The 21,134-nt window shown below is 39.7% G+C and overlaps 1 protein-coding gene across 1 annotated transcript in view; it reads left to right on the forward strand.

The window, feature by feature from the left end:
* Positions 1 to 21,134, forward strand: part of MIB1 (MIB E3 ubiquitin protein ligase 1) — a 168,144-nt gene that overhangs the window by 111,364 nt on the left and 35,646 nt on the right. Inside the window, 2 exon segments of the mRNA XM_043979477.1 lie at positions 6,046 to 6,178; positions 9,829 to 9,915. Coding sequence (XP_043835412.1) covers positions 6,046 to 6,178; positions 9,829 to 9,915 — 220 coding nt within the window.

The raw sequence follows: 21,134 nt of genomic DNA on the forward strand, positions 1-21,134 counted from the left end.
GCCTATAAGATAAAATATAAACCCCTTTACTTGGAATTTAAATCCCTCTACAATCTGGCTTCTAGGGTTATAGTGTAGAAAAAACATCAAATTTGGAGTCAGAGGACCTGAGTGAGCTTAAGTCTGAGCTTCTAATACTTTTTTTTTTAATTATAAAAGTATTTTATTATTTTCCAGTTACATGTAGAGATAGTTTTCACCATTTGTTTTTATAATATTTCTAGTTTAAAATTTTTCTCCCTCCTTCCCCTTTCTCCCTCCCCAAGACAGCAAGCAATCTGATATAGGCTATATATGTACAATAACATTAAGCATATTTCTGTATTAGCCATGTTGTAAGAGAAGAATCAGAGCAAAAAGGAAAAACCTCAAAAAAGAAAAATAGCAGCACCCCAAACCAAGAAATAGTATGCTTCAATCTGCATCCATATTCCACAGTTCTTTTTCCTATATTTGGAGAGCATTTTCCATCATGAGTCTTGAAGCTGTCTTGGACCTTTGCATTGCTGAGAAGAATCAAGTCTATCGCAGTTGATCAATACATAATATTGATGATACTGTGTACAATGCTCTCCTGGTTTTTGAGCTCTAATACTTTTAAGACCTGTTTGCCTTTGGGTCACTCACTTCACCACTGTGAGCCTCATTTACCTCACCTGTTTATTCATTTCTTCTACATTTATTATGTTAATTTTTTTACTTAATAGTATTTTTTACAGTTACATATAAAGATAGTTTTCAACATTCATTTTTATAAGATTTTGAGTTCCAAATTTTTCTCCTTCCCTCTCTCCTTCCCCCACTCCCTAAGACAGTAGGCAGTCTGATATAGGTTATATATGTACAGTCATGTTAAAGCAAATTTCCACATTAGTCATGTTATAAAAGAAGAATCAGAACAAAAAGGGACAACCACGAAAAAGGCAAAAAAACAACAAAAAAATGAAAGTAGTATGTTTTGATCTGCATTCAGAGTCTATTGCTCTTTCTATTGATGTGGAGAGCATTTGGAATTTTCTTTGATTATGATATTGTTGAGAATTGTTACAGTTGATCATTGCTTAAGTGCCAAATGTTGTGCTGAGCCATTTTACTTAACCCTCTCTTCTTCTCAAAACCCCTAGGTCATTGCTACCCACTCTGCTTCTTCCAGTCTCTGATGAGAATGTGGCCTCTCTTCTTGCCAAGCCACCCCCATGTATACATTAATTCCATCCTCTCCCATCTTCTCCAGGATGTTACAGTCTCAGTCCTTGCCTTGAATCTTTAACCTCTTCCTATATCAGCCTCCTTCAAACATGCCACATCTGTATTATCCTTAAAAAACCTTCACGAGCACACCCTGCTGTCCCCATAAGCTATCATCCTAGATCTCTTTTCCCCCCTCACTCAAACTCAATAGAAAAATCCATCTACACTCACTCATCAGCCCTTTGCAGTCTGGCTTCTGACCTCATCATTCAACTGTAACCATTCTCTCGAAAATCGCCAATAATCTGTTAACTGCCAAATTGGATGGGCTTTTTCTCAGTCCTCATCCTTCTCAGCCTTATCTGTTAGTAGTGGTACTGTTGACCACTCTTCTCCTGAATGTGCTTTGCTTTCTGGGTTTTTCTGACACTACTTTTTCCTATTTTTCTTCTAGCCTGTTTGATGCTTCTTTTTCAGTCCCCTAGGTTCTTTTTTCTTCACCCTCTAAACTTTCTCTTGATGTGTAGTGCCTTTGTATTCACCATTCTCCATTCCCCGTGGCTGTAATATACTCCATTATTACCTCCACTTCATAATCCCTATCATCCTTTAAAACCTAATTGATAACTTGGGAAAAATTCTACATCAATAAAAATTTAATGAAAACTAAAAAATAATAAAATAAAATAATTGAAACATTTTCTACATGAAACCTTTTCTTTTCTCTCTAATTTTTAATGCTCTCCCACCCAACTTACTTTGTATATATTTGTATTTTGTGTGTGTGCGCTTGTACACACACACACACACACACACAGCTTCCCCACTAGATTGGCAGCCTTGGGAAATGTCTAGTTGGGGACTGTAGTATAGATGATATTATAGCAAAGAACACAGAGAAGGAGTGGTCAAGTAGGGGGCAAGCCAGGAGAGAGTAAGCTGGAGTCACATTGTACAGTGCTTTAAATGTGAGACAGAAGTGTGTCTTTTATCATAAAGGGAGTATCAAGCCATTGGAAATTATAAAGGAGATAGACATGGTCAGACTGTTGGTTTAGGAATACCTTTCGGTAGCCATATAGAGACAGGAAGGATTAGAGAGGGGATAAATTTGAGTCAGAGTCTAATTAGGAGGTTGTTGCAATAATTCAAGTAAATCTTGAGGATTAAATGAGAGTATAGCAATGAATGGAGAAATGTAGATGCTTGTGAGAGATGTTGTAGAGACTAAATAAACTTTACTTGTTAGCTAATTGGATATGAGATAGGTGGGGTAAGAGAGAGTGAAGAATTATTTCACCCTATCCCTCCTCAAAAGTGTTTTGCTTTTTACCACCCCTTCCCCCAATCTGCCCTCCCTTTCTTCACCTCTCCTCCCTTATCCCCTTTCCCTCCCACTTTCCCTCAGGGCAAGATATATTACTATACCCACTTGAGTCTGTAAGTTATTTCCTCTTTGAGCCAATTCTGATGAGAGTAAGACTTAATCACTACCCTGCTCCTTTCCCATTTTACCCTCTACTCCATAAGCTTTTTCTAGTTTCTTTTATGTGAGCTACTTTACCCCATTCCACCTCTCCCTTTCCCGTTCTTCCAGTTCATTCCTCTTACCCCTTAACTTTCTTTCTTTCTTTCTTTCTTTCTTTCTTTCTTTCTTTCTTTCTTTCTTTCTTTCTTTCTTTCTTTCTTTCTTTCTTTTTTTGCAGGCAATGGGGGTTAAGTGACTTACCCAGGGTCACACAGCTAGTAAGTATCAAGTGTCTGAGGACATATTTGAACTCAGGTACTCCTGAATCCAGGGCCGGTGCTTTAACCACTGCTCCATCTAGCTGCCCCCCCCTCCCCTTAACTTTATTTCAAAGGTGTTATCATGGGGTATCTAGGTGACACAGTGGACAAAGCACAAGCCCTGGACCCAGGAAGCCCTGAGCCCAAATCTGGCCCCCAGACATAAGCCACCCCACCCTGCCTGCCCCACCAAAAAAAAAAAAAAAAGGATAAGCAAAAAAATAAATGCTTTACAGATATCATCCCTTCATATTCAATTCACACCTGTGCCCTCTGTCTAAGTATATTCCTTTCAGCTGCCTTAATACTGAGAAAGTTCTAATGATATTTCTATCACCTTCCTATGTAGGAATGTGTGATAAAATAATGGGATTTGGCAGATGCCCTGCCCCCCCCCCCCCCGCCCCCGTCTGCCCTGAAGATTGATTTAGAATTGTTTGAATTAGGTGAGACTGAGAAACTAACTGAGTACCTACTTAAGAATGATTAAATTGAGACCATGCCTCCTGGCCCTGAGTGGGGTGTTGTCCTAAGAGTCTGTGGACTACTGATGTCAGCAGAAGACGACCCTCAACCAGTCAGCTTGAAGTACCTCCCCTTTTGGGGAGGGAGACAGGAACTAGGAAGTTGAGGCTGGCTTGCTGGATTCCTCTCTTTTCATCCAGAACTGGCTTGGTGGCAGCTAGGGGAGAAAGAGAGGCAGAGAAAAGGTGGACAGAGAAAGAGAGGAAAGTAGAAAGTAGATAGACCTAAACTCTTGCTGAATTTATTAGTAAATCTTAGCCTGTGTAACGATTGGAATGACGCCACCTGCTGGAGACTTACTGTAGAAGAGTTCTGCCCATGAAGCGAAGGTCTTTGAGGGCAAGACCAGGAGTCAGGAAGTGACGCGGGCTAGTGGGAGGAGGAAGGAAGAGACTGGCGCTCACTCTCGCGCTTTTTTCCTCTGGACTCTGGCGGAGAAGGGAGCTAGAAATGTGCTCTCCCTTTAATAGATAGGAATCTAGGCCTTTCTCTCTCTCTTTACCAAATTCTTATTCTCCTTAATAAATGCTTAAAAGTCTAACTCTTGCTAAAGCTTATAATTTATTGGCGACCACTCATTAGATATTTTAGACAGTTTAGCTAGAATTTTAGCCCTTAACACCTGTTTCCCCCCAAAGTGGGGGGGGGGCAGGTTAGGATCCACATTTAGATTTTAAACAACACAAATGTAAACAGTTTAACCTTTTTTTTTTTAGTTTAACCTTTTAACATCCCTCATGATTTCTTTTTCCTGTTTACCTTTTTATGCTTCTCTAGTGTATATGAATGCCTAAAAGTCCTCTTTTTCATTGAATTCCCATTTTTTCCCCCTGAAAGATTATACACAGTTTTGTTGGGTAGGTGATTCTTGGTTGTAATCCCAGTTCCTTTGCCCTCCAGAATATCATATTCTATGCCCTCCAATTTTTTAATGTGGAAGCTGCTAGATCTTGTGTTATCCTGACTGTGGCTCCACAGTACTTGAATTGTTTCTTGCTAGCTGCTTGCAATATTTTTTCCTTGCCCTGGGATCTCTGGAATTTGGTTATAACAATCCTGGGAGTTTTCCTTTTAGGATCTTTTTCAGGAGGTGATCAGAGGGTTCTTTCAATTTCTGTTTTACCTTCTGCTTCTCAAATGTCAGGGCAGTTTTCTCTGATAATTTCTTGGAAGATATCTAAGCTTTTTTTTTTTTTTGATCATGGTTTTCAGGTAGTCCAATGCTTTTCAAATGATCTCTCCTGGATCTGTTTTCCAGGTCAGCTGTTTTTCCAAGGAGATATTTCACATTGCCCTCTATTTTTTTTATTCATTTGGATTTGCTTTATTGTGTCTTGATTTGTCATGAAGTCATTAGCTTCATTTGCTCAATCCTAATTTTGAGCAATGATTTTCTTCAGAGAGCTTCTGTACCTCCTTTTCTGTTTGGCCAATTTGGCTTTTCAAGCTGTTGACTTTTTTCATGACCCTCCTGCATCACTCTGATTTTTCTTTCCATTTTTCTCTCCGCCTCTCTTACTTTCTCTTCAGAGTCCTTTTTTGAGCACTTCCATAGCCTGAGACCAATTCATATTTTTCTTGGAAGCTTTGGATGGAGGAGCTTTGACTTCATCTTCTTCTGAAGGTGTATTTTGATCCACCTTGTCACCAAAGAATCTTTCAGTGGTCTGCTGCTTTTTCTTCCCTTCTCATCTTGCCTGCCTATTTCTTGACTTTTAACTCCTTCTTAAAGTGGGGCACTGCTTCTAGGATACACTGTCCCAGGCTTCAGGGGGTCCTGCGTGGTACGATTTAAGGAGAGGCTTGTTCTCAGCCTGCCTGGCCTATAAGTAACCACGGGTCTACTTGCTCTTTAACCGAGAAGGAGAAATCTGGTTGAAATCTGATTCTCTGTGGTTGTAAGCTTGGTGTGACTGTGCCCTTCCCACACTGGGCCACTGCTACTAAAGTGTGCTTCTTGAGCTATACAACAGCTCTCTGCCTTAGCTCCAGCAGAGACCCCTACTATCTCCCCCCAGCCAACTGCTGGACCCCCACACTGGTCCATGAGCCAATTTCCAGAAGTAGCCACTGATGCTGATGATTCAGAGGCTCTGGAGATGCAGCCTACCTGTGGCTGGATCTGTGCCATGCACTGCGCTCTTCTATTACCCTGGGACAGCAGACCTTCCCTGCCACCCTTTTAAGCTGTCTTTGGCTGGAAAATGATCTCACTCTGTTCTTTTGTGGGTTCTGCTGCTCCAAGAATTATCTTATGGCATTTATTTGGAGGTATGTGGATGGATCATGTCAGAAGCTGCAAAAGTTACAGCCTTTCTTCTGCCATCTTGGCTCCATCCCACCAATGAATCAATAATTCTATTTTGTAAAATTTATATGTTGCTTTTTTGTTTAGTAATTCTCTAATTAGTGGGTACTCACTGTGTTTCCAGCTTTTTAATGTTATAAAAGTGCTGTTATGATTTTTATATATGTGGTAGAGAATAGGCTTTCCCAGAGAAAAGCATTTAAAACACAAGTCCTGTCAAATTTGACTTTCAGTGCAATGCGTGTTTTACTATCCAAACTGCCAAGGCCATGGATTGTGGATGAGAAGAAGGATGATGGTTATACTGCCTTGCATCTAGCTGCACTTAATAATCATGTAGAAGTGGCTGAACTCTTGGTGCATCAGGTAAAGTATATAACATAAAATTTACATCTAGGTAGCTAAGTGGATAGAGCACTGGGCCTAGAGTCTGCAAGACTGGAGTTCAAATTCACCTGTGACCTTAGTCCAATGAGAAAACATGCCAATATAGTTATAAACTTTCATCATGAAATTGTTAGCACTTTTCATTATATAAATTATAAGTAGGTCTATCAATTAAGAATAATAATAATAGATAGTGTTTATGTGACTCTTTTAAGTTTTGCAGAGCACTTTACAAATGTTATCTCATTTTATCCTCAAGAAACCCTGGTGGGGGGTAGCTAGGTGGCACAGTAGATAAAGCACTGGCCCTGGATTCAGGAGGGCCTGAGTTCAAATCTGGCCTCAGACACTTGATGCTTACTAGCTGTGTGATCTTGGGCAAGTCACTTAACCTTCATTGCCCTGCAAAAAAAGAAAAGAAAAATAGAAACCCTGGTGGGTAGGTGCTTGCTATAGACCTGGCTCTAGGACTAGTACCCTTTATTAGTTCAATTTTTGATGTTGGGGTAAAATGAGGCACTCTAAGAGTCACTGACAAGTTAACAGACAAGGTTGACTTTGCTCCAACACAGTAAGAATGTGCAACAAGGACAGCTCTGTACAAGACCTCCCTCATCTCTGTGTTAAGGTCTAAAATTCTAGCTAGTCTGTCTAAAATATCTAATGAGTGGTCGCCAATAAATTATAAGCTTTAGCAAGAGTTAGACTTTTAAGCATTTATTAAAGAGAATAAGAATTTGGTAAAGAGAGAAAGAAAGGCCTACATTCATCTATCTATTAAAGGGAGAGCGCATTTCTAGCTCCGCTCTCTGCCAGAGTCCACAGGAAAGAACCTGAGTCAGAGCGCCAGGCTCCCCCTTCTTCCTCCCACAAGCAGACGTCACTTCCTGACGCCAAAGAAAAGACGCATGGTCTTGTCCTCAGAGACCTTCACCTCATGGCGGAGCTTTTCTACAGGAAGTCTCCAGCAGGTAGCATCATTCCAATCGTTACATCTGTTTGGAAACTCATCTTATCATTAAATCATCAGAGTATAATGACTCCTGTGGTCTGTGGCACCTACTAAGTCTGAAGAGCCCAGACTACACGCAGCGTGACCAGCAAGCTGCATCGTGGAGAGAAAGCTGGATCAGGGAAGCTGGGGCTGAAGGAAATTGTGTCAGGAAATTGTTGGTCCTATCAAAGTGCTGTTATTATCCTCATTTTACGGATGAGGAAATTGAGGTGGATAGAATAAGTGACTTGTTCAAAATCATAAAACTAGTGTCTGAGACTGTATTTGAACTTAGAACTTTCTGATAATAAAAGGTTTTCTTAGCTCATTCTAGGCTTCTGCTATACAATTCCAACCATTAGAAATGGTCAATAAAATTTATTTGTCTTGGAAACAACCAGAAAATTCAGATCACTTTGAATGTATGGATACTTCTTGAGGGCAGGGATTTCTGTCTTTGTATTCCCAGCTTTAGCACTATGCTTGGTACAGAGTCAGCACTTAATACATCCTTGTTGATTGATAACCTTTTTTCCCCCTCTTCCCATGCTCTTTTTTTGGTCATTTTAATGAAAATCAGTTATATTTTTAGGACAAATCATTATTCAGAACATCAATAAAAAGATGTGTTTAAAAGAGAAAAAAACTCCACCAGACTGCCAAATTCCCTTTATTGAAATAAGATTACCTTTTTATGATATAATGAATCACAAAGCATTTATTAAGCCCTTGTATGCCTGGGGATACAGATATAAAACAAGTGAGATAGTCTCTGCCTTGAGAGAGGTGGCATGGACATAAAAACAAAGAAATAAATGGAGACCAAGCATAAATTTGTTCAAGAAGGAAACTTATTCTTCTCCCAAACCTATCCCTCCTCCAGACAAATCTTTTTGTTTCTCTAGTCACCTTCCTTGACCTCTCTACCACCACCCAGTCCAACCATTTATTAAAGTCTTCTGAAATATTTTCCTTACTCATTGGGCCACTACCCTAGTATAACCTCTGGACTGGATTACTACATTGCTTTCCTGAGTAGAGTTTTCTGTCTCACTCCTCTTTCACCTATCTTTCAAACAGTTGCCAAAATAATCCTCCTAAGTCAGAAGTCTAAGCTTCATTCTTTCGTTGGAGAACCTTGACAGGTTCTTTTTGCCTCTCTGGTAACATAGCTGGATAGATTGTATATTTACTAAGCATTTATTAAGTGCCAGACACTGTGCTAAGCATTGGTGATGTAAAAACCAGAATATAAGACAGTCCCTAGTCTCAAGGAGCTTATTTTCTACTAGGGGAAGACAAAGCTTAAAGGGAAGCTAGAAATCAAGGAGGGTTTGGAGAGCAAGGAAAAAGGAAAGGAGTTACATACATAGGGGCAGGGTATTCACAGTGAGTGGATGTGGAGAAGAGAGATCAGGTCAGAAGGGAAGCCAGTGTAGAAGGAGGGAGCAGGCTGGAGGGGGCCCTGGAGGAGGACAGTGAGAGTAGAGTGGCTGGGCAAGGATTCATCCAACATCCTTGACCTGGAGTTGTCCCTGAGGTGTTACACAGCTGGCCAGCTTTGTGAGGAAGTGGAACAGATTCCTCTGCTTTGTATTTAAAGCCCTTCATAAATGATCCTACCTTTCCTAAATAGATTTATTTCACATTACTTTATGCTTTAAGTATTTTGGCTAAACTTACCTAATCATTGTTTCTTGAACTAAGCATTCTCTCTTTTATCTCTGAACCTTTTCTTAGGCTCCCCAATGGTGGGGCTGTCTTCTCACTGTCCCTGCTCAAGAATTCTTAGCTTTACTGGATATTCTTTTCATGTGCCACCTCCAACTGGAAGCCTTTCCTGATTTTTCCTCTTAATTGATGTTCTCTCCTTCCTTGTATTATCATATTGATGCTTATCTAGTTACATGCCACATCCTCCTATTAGTCCCTTTAAGGAGATCAGGAACTATTTTTAAATTTTGTGTTTGTAACTCCAGCACTTAGCACATATTGCATACTTAGTAATTGGTATTTAATAAATGAGTATGGCACTGGATTGTGAGCAGTCAATGATGTAGACTGAAAGATTTCCTCTAGGATGCTCTGAAAAGCTCCTGTAATTCTTCAGCCTATGTGCCCTCTTACCTTTCTCCATTTCTCTCACCCTTCTTCCTGATTAGTGTGATACCATGTCCGTTTCAAGGAAGAGAAGAGTAACGTTGCTTTATTTTATCTATATTGGAAATAAGTATATATGTGTACATGCGTGTGCATGCTATGTTCTTCCCTAAGGATGTGGCTATGCAGAATGGAGAAGAGATAACTGGTGATGGCCTCTAAACAAAATTTGTTGAATACATCTACTTTATACTAACAGGAGACTGAAATGGAAAAGAGAGAAGATCCTATTGAGGTCTTGTATATGTACTAAACCTGGAGTGTATTTTCATTCCCTCATTTTTTTCTTATGTATTTTGAAGCATTTTCTTCTCATAATTACATTCATAAATTGTGTTGGTTACCATTGCTTTAATTGCTTATACACTTTTATAAAGGTGAAATTTGAGACATGACTTAGATAAGGAGGCTATAGAGTTACTTGTTACTTTTTCCAGAAATTTGTTCTTATAAAATATATGCCCTCTTTTTTCAGGGAAATGCGAACTTGGACATACAGAATGTGAACCAGCAAACAGCCCTACACCTTGCTGTTGAACGACAACACACTCAAATAGTCAGGGTAAGATATTTCTTATATTCTCATATTTATATTTTAATTGGATAGGCATTTTGGATATATTTTGAATCCTTTTTTAAGACTTATAGTTGTTGACTTTGTGAGACAGTAGACTGAAAGTTGGGTAGGCTGATGTTTGGTGTCATTCTGAGAACCGATGCTAATTTTCAGCTAGGAGGAATTGAACAGAAAATAGGAAAGCACAGTATGAATCTGTAGGTGAAGTATTTGTTGTATGGCTTTGTTCCTTTGCTATCCATATTACAAATTATTGGAACATCAAAAATGTCTGTTTTCAAATATCAGATTAAAAAATACATTTCCACTAGAAATAGATTTCTATTTTTCCCCTTTATTTTTGGGTGCTTCAGTGGATCTGTGGTATCATTGATGTAGGTACTTCTTCCACTCCAGCAGTTGATTTCACAACCTCTCTACCCATTCATCCCTTCTCATCCTATATATCTCTTGTCTGAGCCTTCAGTGGGGTGCAGGATGTGTATCTGGTGTGTTGGGGGTGGGGGAAGGGGACTTGTGGATCTTTTGATATCATGTGTGACTGTGGAGCATGGGGTCTGTCTTTAAGTTATGATACATGACTGGCTGTCCTTTTCTGGTAAATATATTTTCTGCTCTATGGTTCTAAATTTGTAATATATTGTAGCCTATTTAAGCCTACTGTATATCTCTCTTGATCTTTGGGTGGGACTAGCAACTTTTAATTCTTTGAAGACTGGGATAATCAATGTTTTATAGCTATATAACATAATTTAGAATATGGGTCTTTGTTTCAGGTAAAAGTCTGAAGTTGCAAAAAAGACTGAGCATTTCCCCCAATGCAGTGCCATTCCTTCTGCTTTAATTTCATTAAATTCTAAAGAACATTTAATAAATGTATGCTGTGTCCAAGACCTTATGCTAGGCACTGAGGACACAAAAACAAATGAAACAGGCCCTGATTCCAAGGAGCTTAAGCATGTTCTGCTATGTAGACACATGTATACAGATGAGTAGGTAACCAGGTGGCACAGTAGATAGAATACTGGACTTGGAGCCTAGAAGACCTAAATTCAAATCTTGCAACAGATACTTACTAGCTATGTGAACCTGGGCAAGTCACTTAACTGTTGTTTGCCCCATTTTTCTCCTGAAAAAGAGGATAGTAATAGTGCCTACTATGTCAGGTTGTTGTGAAGATCAAATGAGATAATTGTTGCAAAGTACTTTGTAAGTCTTAAAGCACTATATAAATGTAGCTGCTATCATCATCATCATCCAAATAGATCCTAAGATAATGGAAAGACAATTGTGTTCTAATGAAGTGAGAGTTGGCCGAGCAGTCAGTAAGACTTGAGTCCTCAAGGGCAGGCCCCTTAACATATCAATGCCTCAGGAAGCTCGCTCGCGCGCGCTCTCTCTCTCTCTCTCTCTCTCTCTCTCTCTCTCTCTCTCTCTCTCTCTCTCTCTCTCTCTCTTTTTTTTAAGTGAGGCAGTGGGGGTTAAGTGACTTGCCCAGGGTCACACAGCTAGTAAGTGTTGAGTGTCTGAGGCCGGATTTGAACTCAGGTCCTCCTGACTCCAGGGCCAGTGCTATCCACTGCACCACTTAGCTGCCCCTGGAAGCTCTCTTAATACTTCAAATTGAAGAGCATTTGCTGATTTACAGTGGTAGAGGGAGTTTCTTTACTAAGAATTCTCTATATCACAGAAATTACAGATCTGAAAGAAACAAATACCAAGTAGCACAAAATCAGTTCAAGAGAGAAGGCTCGGGTTGAAGTGAAAGGTTTGGAGAGGGAATAGATGGAATAAGAAAAGTAGACAGTGATCCCTGCCTTGAATCAAGCTAAAGATCCTGACATGTGGGTGTGAAAAGTGAGGCCATTCTAAACGTGGGGAGACTGCCTTAAAAAGGAATGGGTAAGAGATGGCATGGCTGAAATGGAGAGTGTAAAGAGGGGCAATATGAAATGAAACAAAACTGTGAAGGAGGTGGGAGCTAAAGTAAGCAGTAAGTAATGCCATATTGGTTGTTTTGCATTTTCTGAGAGTTGGGAGACACTGATTTTTGGGGGAGCAGTGAGGCAATTGGGATTAAGTGACTTGCCCAGGGTCACACAGCTAGTAAGTGTTAAGTGTCTGAGGTCAGATTTGAACTCAGGTCCTCCTGAATCCAGGGCCAGTGCTCTATCCACTGCGCCACCTAGCTGCCCTGACACTGATTATTTTTCAAGTGAAGTTGTGATATGTTCAGACCTGATTCACAGTCTAGAAGCACCGTGAAGAATAGATTGTGGAGAGAAACAACTAGAAGTAGAAAGAGCAAATAGGAAACTATTGCAGTAATCTGGTCTTAACTGGTGAAGAGGCTCTGTAACTCTGTAAATAGTAGAATCATGTATAGGATATGTTAGATAGATTCAACAAGACCTGACAATTGATTGGGTAGGAGGGGGGAGGTTAGAGTCACAGGTTTCCAGCCTAGGTAAGAAGTCCTCAGCAGAAATAGGGAGGTTGAGAGGAGGGATAGATTTTTTTTTCTTTCTTTCTTTTTTTTTTTTTTTTAAGTGAGGCAATTAGGGTTAAGTGACTTGCCCAAGGTCACACAGCTAGTAAGTGTTAAGTGTCTGAGGCTGGATTTGAACTCAGGTACTCCTGACTCCAAGGCCAGTGCTCTATCCACTGCGCCACCTAGCTGCCCTGGAGGGATAGATTTTTGAGAAACAGAAATTCTGTTTTGAACATCTAGCCTGTCCCCTTCTTTCTTGTAACAAATAATTATATCCAAGTAATCTCTGAAAATGAATGTCTCATTATATACATCTAGTTGATCTTTCCAAGGAGTGGGAGGCATGCTTCATCATCCCTGAAATCATGATTAGTCACTGCATTGATCAGAGTTCTGAAGTCTTTCAGGGTCATTTTCCTTTGTTATTGTGGTCATCAGGCAAATTGTTCTCTTCTTAATTCACTCTGTATTAGTTCATACAAGTCTGTCTTTTGGTTATCTTGAAATTTTCAAGATTAATTTAATTTCCCTCAAATTCTCAAGGTTAATTTAATATATCTCAAATTAATCTCCCTAATGTTCTCAAAATCGTATTGCTTCCTGGTATAGACTTTCTTTGTGTATGCTCAGTCTAACCAGGTCTTCCTATTTTTGTTTTCTTTAGTGTCAATTTTACTTCCTCATGTAGCACCTTGGGAACTGATGTTAGAGTTTAAATTTGGTGCTTCTGTTATCATCTGTAGAGAATATATTTTGGTATCATTTAATATAACTTTTCTGTCTTCTGTGGTCTTTCCAATTTAAGCCTTAAATGATCGAGAATCAATTAATCAATGAGAGTTTATTAGTGTTTATATGCTGGACATTGTGCCTAGGTCCTGATGATAGACAAAATAAAGCAGTACCTGCATTCATTGAGTATGTACTTTTAGAGGAAACACTACACACACACACACACACACACACACACACACACACACACACACACACACAGAGTAAAAGACAAGGTAATTTTGTGTCACAGGGACTAGCTGATTGGGGGATCTTAATTGGGTCTCTCTCTGAATTTTCTTGTTTTTCCCTCCATGAGATCCTATTCTAATGTCTCACTGTGGTATGTAGGAAACTCTGGGTTATTGAAAACTCTGCCAGTGGATGTCAAATTCTGTTAGGTCCTGGCAATAAATGAATGTCTGCAGAGACCATTCTAGTTAAATTCGGAGAGACACATCTCCAGTAGATTGGCCATTGAGTGATAATCCATGAAGCAAAGAAGAAAACTAAAATGGCTTTTAGTTTTGTATAGTCTCTGTTTACTCTGCAATTGTGGTATCCAAGCAGTGGAAAAGGTGACCAAAAGCAATTTATCATGTAATTTGTGGATAGCCTAAAACATTAGCTTAGATCTTTTTTTTTCTTTTAAGCAACAAACATTTATTTTATTTTTTCCAGTTACATGTAAGGGTAGTTTTCAACATTCATTTTCATAAGACTTAGAGTTCCAAGTTTTTCTCCCTCCCTCCCTTTCCTCCCCTCTGCACAAGATCACAACCAGGTTAAAAATGTACAATCCACAAGTGCTCTTTTTATCAGTTCTTTCTATGGTGGTGCATAGTAAGCTTCCTCATTAGTTCCTTGGAATTGTCTTGGATCACTGCATTGCTGAGAGTAGTTAAGTCATTCACAATTGCTCATTGAACAATACAGCTGTCACTATGCACAATGTCCTCCCAGCAGCTCTGCTCACTTCACTATACATTGATGTTCATTAGTCTTTCCAGGTTTTTCAGGGATTATCCTGTTTGTCATTTCCTGTAGCACAAGACCATTCCACTACAATTATATAGCACATCTTATTCCATCATTCCTCAATTGATGGACATTCCCTTGATTCTCAATTCTTAGCCCCCACCAAGAGTTGCTATAAATATTTTTTGTACAATTTTCCCCCTTTTCTCTTTTTCATGATTACTATTGTTAACTGTTTCCCTTCCAGCCTATTCCCTTCCCCATGATATTTATTCTATTATCCATCTTCTTTCATCCTATCACTCTTCAAAAGGGATTTGCTTCTGTCTGTCCCCTCCCCCACTCTACCCTTCCTTCTTTTGCCCCTCTCTCTTTATCCCCTTCCCCTCCTATTTTCCTGCAGGGTTAGAGAGATTACTCCACCCAATTGAGTGAGTACATTATTCCCTCCTTGAGCCAATTCTGATGAGTGTTAGGCTCATTTACTGCCCAGATTAAATAGATTACTCCACCCAGTTGGGTGTGTGTGTTAGTCCTTCTTTGAGGCAGCTTTGATGAGTTTAAGGTCTTTGAGCCTTTACTGCCCTGCTCCTCTCCCATCTCTTCCCCCACTCCATAAGCCTTTTCCTGTTACTTTCATGTAGGATTTAACTTCTGCTCTTCCCCCTCCCCCAGTGCATTCCCTTCACCCCTCAATTTAACCCTAAAGATGTCATCACCTAGCTAGGTGACACAGTGGACAAAGCATCACCCCTGGACCCAGGGAGATCCCAGCCAAAACCCGGCCTCAGACACAAGACAGTCGCCCAGTGTATGACCCCAAGTATGTCTCCCAGCTCCAATTTTTTATGGTTCTCTAGGGTCTTGTATTTGAAATTGTCTTTTCATCACAAATATCTGAAAGTCTTCTTTTTCATTAAAGTCCCATTTTTTTTAATGCTGAAAGATTATGCTGAGTTTTGCTGGGTAGGTTATTCTTGCTTGTAATCCCATTTCCTTTGCCCTCTGGAATATCATGCCTTCCAGTCCTTTAATGTAGAAGCTGCTAGATCTTGTGCTATCCTGACTGAGGCTCCACAGTACTTGAATTCTTTCTTTTTGGCAGCTTGCAATATTTTCTCCTTGATCTGAGAGCTCTGAAATTTGGCTATAATGTTCCTAGGAGTTTTCCTTTTGGGATCTCTTTCTGGAGGTGATTGGTGAATTCTTTCAATTTCTATTTTAGCTTCTTCTTGAATTTCAGGGCAATTTTCCCTGAGAATATCTTGGAAGATGATGTCTAAGCTCTTTCCTTGATCATGGTTTTCAGGTAGACCAGTAATTTTCAGATTATCTCTCCTGGACCTATTTTCCAGGTCAACAGTTTTTCCCAGAAGATATTTCACATTGCACTCTATTTTTTTTATTCATTTGGATTTGCTTTATTGTGTCTTGGTTTCTCATAAAGTCACTGGTTTCCATTTGTTCAATCCTCATTCTTAGGCAATTATTTTCATCAGAGAGCTTTTGTAACTCCTTTTCCATTTGGCCAATTTGACTTTTCAAGCTGTTGACTTTTTTTCTCATGTCTTTCCTGCATCACCCTCATTTCTCTTTCCATTTTTTCCTCTACCTCTCTAACTTTATCTTCAAAGTCCTTTTTGAGCACCTCTATGGCCTAAGACCAATTCATATTTTTCTTGGAAGCTTCAGATATAGGGGCCTTGATGTTGACATCTTCCTCTTGGTCTTCCTTGTTACTGAAGAAACTTTCTATGGTCCTCACCTTTCTCTGTCGGCTCATCTTGCCTTTCTTTTACTAGACTTTTATCTCCTTAAAGTGGGGCACTGTTTCCAGGCTGCAGTATCCCAAGCTTAAGAAGTCCCAGGTGGTATGATTTAAGGAGGATTAGGTGCTTCACTCACCTGGCCTGTTCCCTGGTCTGTAGATGACCCCAGACCAACTTGCTAATCAACCAGTTTTGTGTGTTGTGGTTGTTACCTCCGAGCCTGTGCCCCTCCCCAACCTGGGCCACTGCTACTCAAGCCCACCTCCTTTTCTCAGCAGGGGTGTAAAGTCCAAGTTCTGCCTTAGCACCAGCATTGACCCCTGTAGTCTCCCCCCTGCCCAGGGCTCAGCCCACTCACCACACTGTGAGCTTAGTTCCAGACAACACTGGCGCTTCAGCTGATTTAGAGGCTCTGGGGGTCTCCTTCTCTGGTGAGGCCTTCCTGGGACTGGATCTGTGTCAGGGTGACTGTGGGGTTGGGCTCAACTCCTGTATCAGCACAGCAGCTCCCTCCTTCTGACCTTCCGAGCCGTTCTTGGTTAGAAGATGATTTCAGCACATTCTTCTGTGGGTTTTGCTGCTCCGGGAATTTTCCTATGGCGTTATTTGGATGTTTTTTGGAGCAATCGTGTCATGAGTTCGAGAGCTCAGCTTAGATCTTGCTATTGAAGATGTGAGATCCTTGACCATTGGGTGAACACAGTACTAGAAATGAAATCTGAGGGCAGCTAGGTGGCACAATGGATAGAGCACTGGCCCTGGATTCAGGAGCACCTGAGTTCAAATCTAGCCTCAGACACTTGACACTTATTAGCTGTGTGACCCTGGGCAAGTTACTAAAACCTCACTGCCCCATTAAAAAAAAAAAAAAGAAGTTAAATCTTATCAGTGTCAATATTCTCACTATGTTTAATAACAGAAGACAAAAAGAAGCTGCATCTAAATTGAAGGATAGTTCATATCTTCCTAGAAGAAGCTAATAAAAAAGCTGGTGGAACCAATTTTATTGTGTGCCCTAAGTCAAAAAGAAATATTTCATAGAATATATGGTTATTTTATTTGTCAGTGCTTATAATGAGCATTTTTTAAAAATCACCATGAAAATAATAGTACTTAAGTGCCAATATCTTTTGCAGAGGCTGAAGAGGTAATGAAATTTTCTAAAGAATTCAATAAGACCTTCAAAAGTAGATCATCTTAAGCTTGAATTATCAGTGATGTTAATGCAAAGGTGAGCATAGGAGAGTATGATGAATACACAATGAGGAGGCTACAAAACACCTAGAAATCCCTTAACCAGCAAGCACTTTCTATCCTGGCAGTTGGGGAAATAAGGCAACCAAGTTCAACTCCAATTTAGGATAGAAATGAATTTTAAATTGGAGGATGGCAGATTATAATGGACATTTGACTATACATCTTTGATCTTACACATATACTATTGCAAATATTAAAATGTTAAAAGATAGGGGGCAGCTAGGTGGCACAGTGGATAAAGCACTGGCCCTGGATTCTGGAGAACCTGAGTTCAAATCCAGCCTCAGACACTTGACACTTGCTGTGTGACCTTGGGCAAGTCACTTAACCCTCATTGCCCCGCAAAAAAAAAAACCCAACAACAACCCAACAACAAAAAACAAAACAAACCCCCCCAAAATGCTAAAAGATGTATACTTCAGTAATTTGGTCATTCTAATAATGAAATAATTAAACAGATTATCTCCTAAAATATTTACCTCAATAAATATTGTAGGTTGCTTATTTTGAACAAGTGCTTCTTTCCTTTCTCCCTAAGAAATTTACCATGCCCTTACTAAATATCTGCTATGTGTAAACATTGCTTTAGGAACTGGAGAAATGAAAACAAAAATGACATGTAGTCTTTGTCCTTAAGGAGTTTCTAATAGGTGAGATGTACATTTATAAATATAATAGGGGCAGCTAGGTGGTGCAGTGGATAAGGCACCAGCCCTGGATTCAGGAGGACCTGAGTTCAAATCCAGCCTCAGACACTTGACACTTACTAGCTGTGTGACCCTGGGCAAGTCACTTAACCCTCATTGTCCTGCAAAAATACATACATACATACATACATACATGTGATAGAAAAAAGGCAATTTTAGAGACAAAGGAATATTTGAGGCAGGTGGGGAATAATTTCAGCTGGGGCATTCAGGGAGCACTCTCTGAACTGAGATTTCAAGGTGCATAAGGACTGTAAAAGGTAGGGAAGAGGGAGGGCATCCCAGGCATTAAGAAAAGTTTGTGTAAATCCCTAAAATACAAATTTTGGAACAAAGGGGAGATCCGGATCCATTGTTGTAGGAATATCTGAGGGAAAGAACACTTTCAGCTTTGAGAATCAGAGAAAGCTACAGTGAAGGCCACGTGTGAAGGGGTTTGATGGAAAATAAGGAATCTGAAATGCAGCAATCAGAACAAAGTATGTTATATTCATGGTTGATGTTTGTTGTGTATGCATAGACATGGGAGCGTGTGGGGGCAGGGAGGAGAGAGAATAGTCTCCTTTAGCTGGAATTTAGAGGGCTTGAAAGTAATTAATGTGACATAAGCCTAGGAAGGTAGACCAGTGATAAATGTTAGGTAAGTTTGGCAAGCCTTAAATGCCAGGCTTAAATAAAGGGTTTGTATTTTATCCTAGAAGAAATATGAAACATTTCTGAGCAGGAGAGCAAGATAGACTTGTGCTTTGGGAAAAGATTTTTTTCAGTAACCAGAGAGTAAGGACTAGGAAACCAATTAGGAAGGTATTAAAAGTAGTCTCGGCATGCTGTCACAGGATAGTACCTGTATAAGAGTGGATAGAGGAGGATGGCTGTGAAAGAGATTGTGAAAGTAGAATTGATGTGTCTTGACAACCAATAAACTGAAGGGGTGAGGGAGAGAGAAGAGGCAAGGATGACTCAGAAATTTTAAACTGGTGCCTGGGACAATAATGGTACCCTCAACAAATTAGGGAAGTTTTAGAGGAGGGGATAAGTTTAGGGGAAAAGATGATTTTAAACATGCTGATTTGGAGGTGATGAGAGACAGGGAACAAACATTTATTAAGCACCAATTAGAGTTTGGGTGAGAGATCAGGGACTGAATATATAAAATATGGAAGTTTTAATATCAGTGGTAACACCTGATGTGTTTCATTATTAGTGCAAAGTACTTTGTATCTGTTACCTTTTTTGATCCTTGAAAGGAGGAGATAGGGATGATGATACCCTTTAGAACTTAAATTTTAGAGGCAAAGTTTGAACCCATATTTTTATTAGTATAAGTTCTGCTTTCTATTAAACCACCCTTGGTCCTTTTCTGTAGAGGTGATCATTGAACCCATGGAATGGGGGAAAGAGAAGAGAAGATGATGTATGGTGAAACCTTGGCACAGGGGAACCAACAGAGGGTAGGAGATGAATTATGAGTTAGCAAAGGTTACTAAAAAAGAAGTCACTGGGGCAGCTAGGTGGAACAGTAGATAAAATACTGGCCCTGGAGTCAGGAGGATCTGAGTTCAAATTTGGCCTCAGACACTTGACACTTGCTAGCTGTGTGACCCTGGGAAAGTCACTTAACCCTCATTGCCCTGCAACCCCCCCCCCCCCCCCAAAGTCACTGAAGCTGGTAGCCATAGGAGAAGTTATTAGCAATGCTGAAATCTACATACAGGTCAAGGAGGCTGAGGACTAAGAAAAGGTCCTTGTATATAGCAATTAAAAGACTGACAACCTTCGAGAGAAGTTTTAATAGCGTGGTATTTGGGGTTAGGGTATGGGGGGGGTGGTGGGAAGGAGAAGCCCAATTGCAAGGGGTTAAACAATGAATAGATAGTGTATGAAAGTATAGGCAATAAATGTAGGCTATTCTTTCTAAGAGTTTAGCATTGAAATAAAGGTGAAACAGAACAGTAGGTTGAAGAAATCAACCAGGGTCAAGTGAAAGGGTATTTTTGGTCATAAGATTTGATTTGATTTGATTTTTATAACCTTTTTCTTTTCCTCCTATTCACACCCCACATTGAGAAAGCAAGAAAAACAAAATCACTGTTACAAACAATCATAGTCAAGCAAAACAAATCCCCACACTGATCATCTGTGTATGCGTATCCTTTTTTTATATATAATAAATGTTTTTATTTAAAGTTTTGAGTTCCAAATTTTATCCCTCCTCCCCTCCCCCCTCCCTCAGGCAGTAAGCAATCAGATATAGGTTTTACATGTACAATTATGTAAAACATTACTATATTAGTCATTTTGTATAAGAAAACTTGAATAAAAGAAAAAAGTGAAAAAGTATGCTTCAATTTGTTCAATCAATATCAGTTCTTTCTTTGGAGGTGGATAGTATACTTCATCTTTAGTCCTTTGGGATTGTCTTAGATCATTGTATTGCTGAGAATAGTTGTATTCACAGTTCTTCATCAAACAATATTGCTGTCTCTGTGTACAGTGTTCTGGTTCTGCTTACTTCACTATAAATCAGTTCATATAAGTCTCTCCAAGGCTCTCTGAAATTATCCTGCTTGTCATTTCTTATAATGTGTGTGTGTGTGTGTGTGTGTGTGTGTGTGTGTGTGTGTGTATGCTTAATCTTTACTCTGATGGAGCTCACAACATGGTTCTAATTTCCCCAGTAAAGTAGGAAGTGAGATGAATGGGAAAAACCATTTATTAATCACTTACTACATGCACAGGACTGGGACTACAAATAGGACAATCTTTGCTCTTAAAGAGCTTACATTCTAATGAGGGAGGGAGTGGGCAGAGGAGGTTTTTAGGTGCAAATGCTATGGAAACCTCATGATCCTTAAGTTTCAACACCGAGGTAGATTGTAATGTGTCATCTCTAGGGTCATTGATAAGAATCTGTCCAGGTAATGCAAACAAATAGAGCTTGCTAAAGGATTATAGTAGTGGGAACTAATGAAGATGCTATATTTCCTGGTCCTTTGTGTTGCTGGTTATGGAAGGAGCTAAGAGAGAAAGAGAGAGAGCTCTAAGCTTTGTTTGAAGATGGCAAGGAATGAACTTTAATTGTATTAAAGTGAAGGTCAGGTTTCTATAAATTTCAGACATTATAAAAGGATGAAGGAAGAGCTTAGCAATATTAGAACTAGGGTACCAGACATCAGAGAAAAATAATGACCAGAGATTTCTGTCATTTTAAGATTAGTTATAGAATGGATA

Source organism: Dromiciops gliroides, chromosome 1 (assembly GCF_019393635.1).
Source record: "Dromiciops gliroides isolate mDroGli1 chromosome 1, mDroGli1.pri, whole genome shotgun sequence".
Lineage (NCBI taxonomy): Eukaryota > Metazoa > Chordata > Mammalia > Microbiotheria > Microbiotheriidae > Dromiciops > Dromiciops gliroides.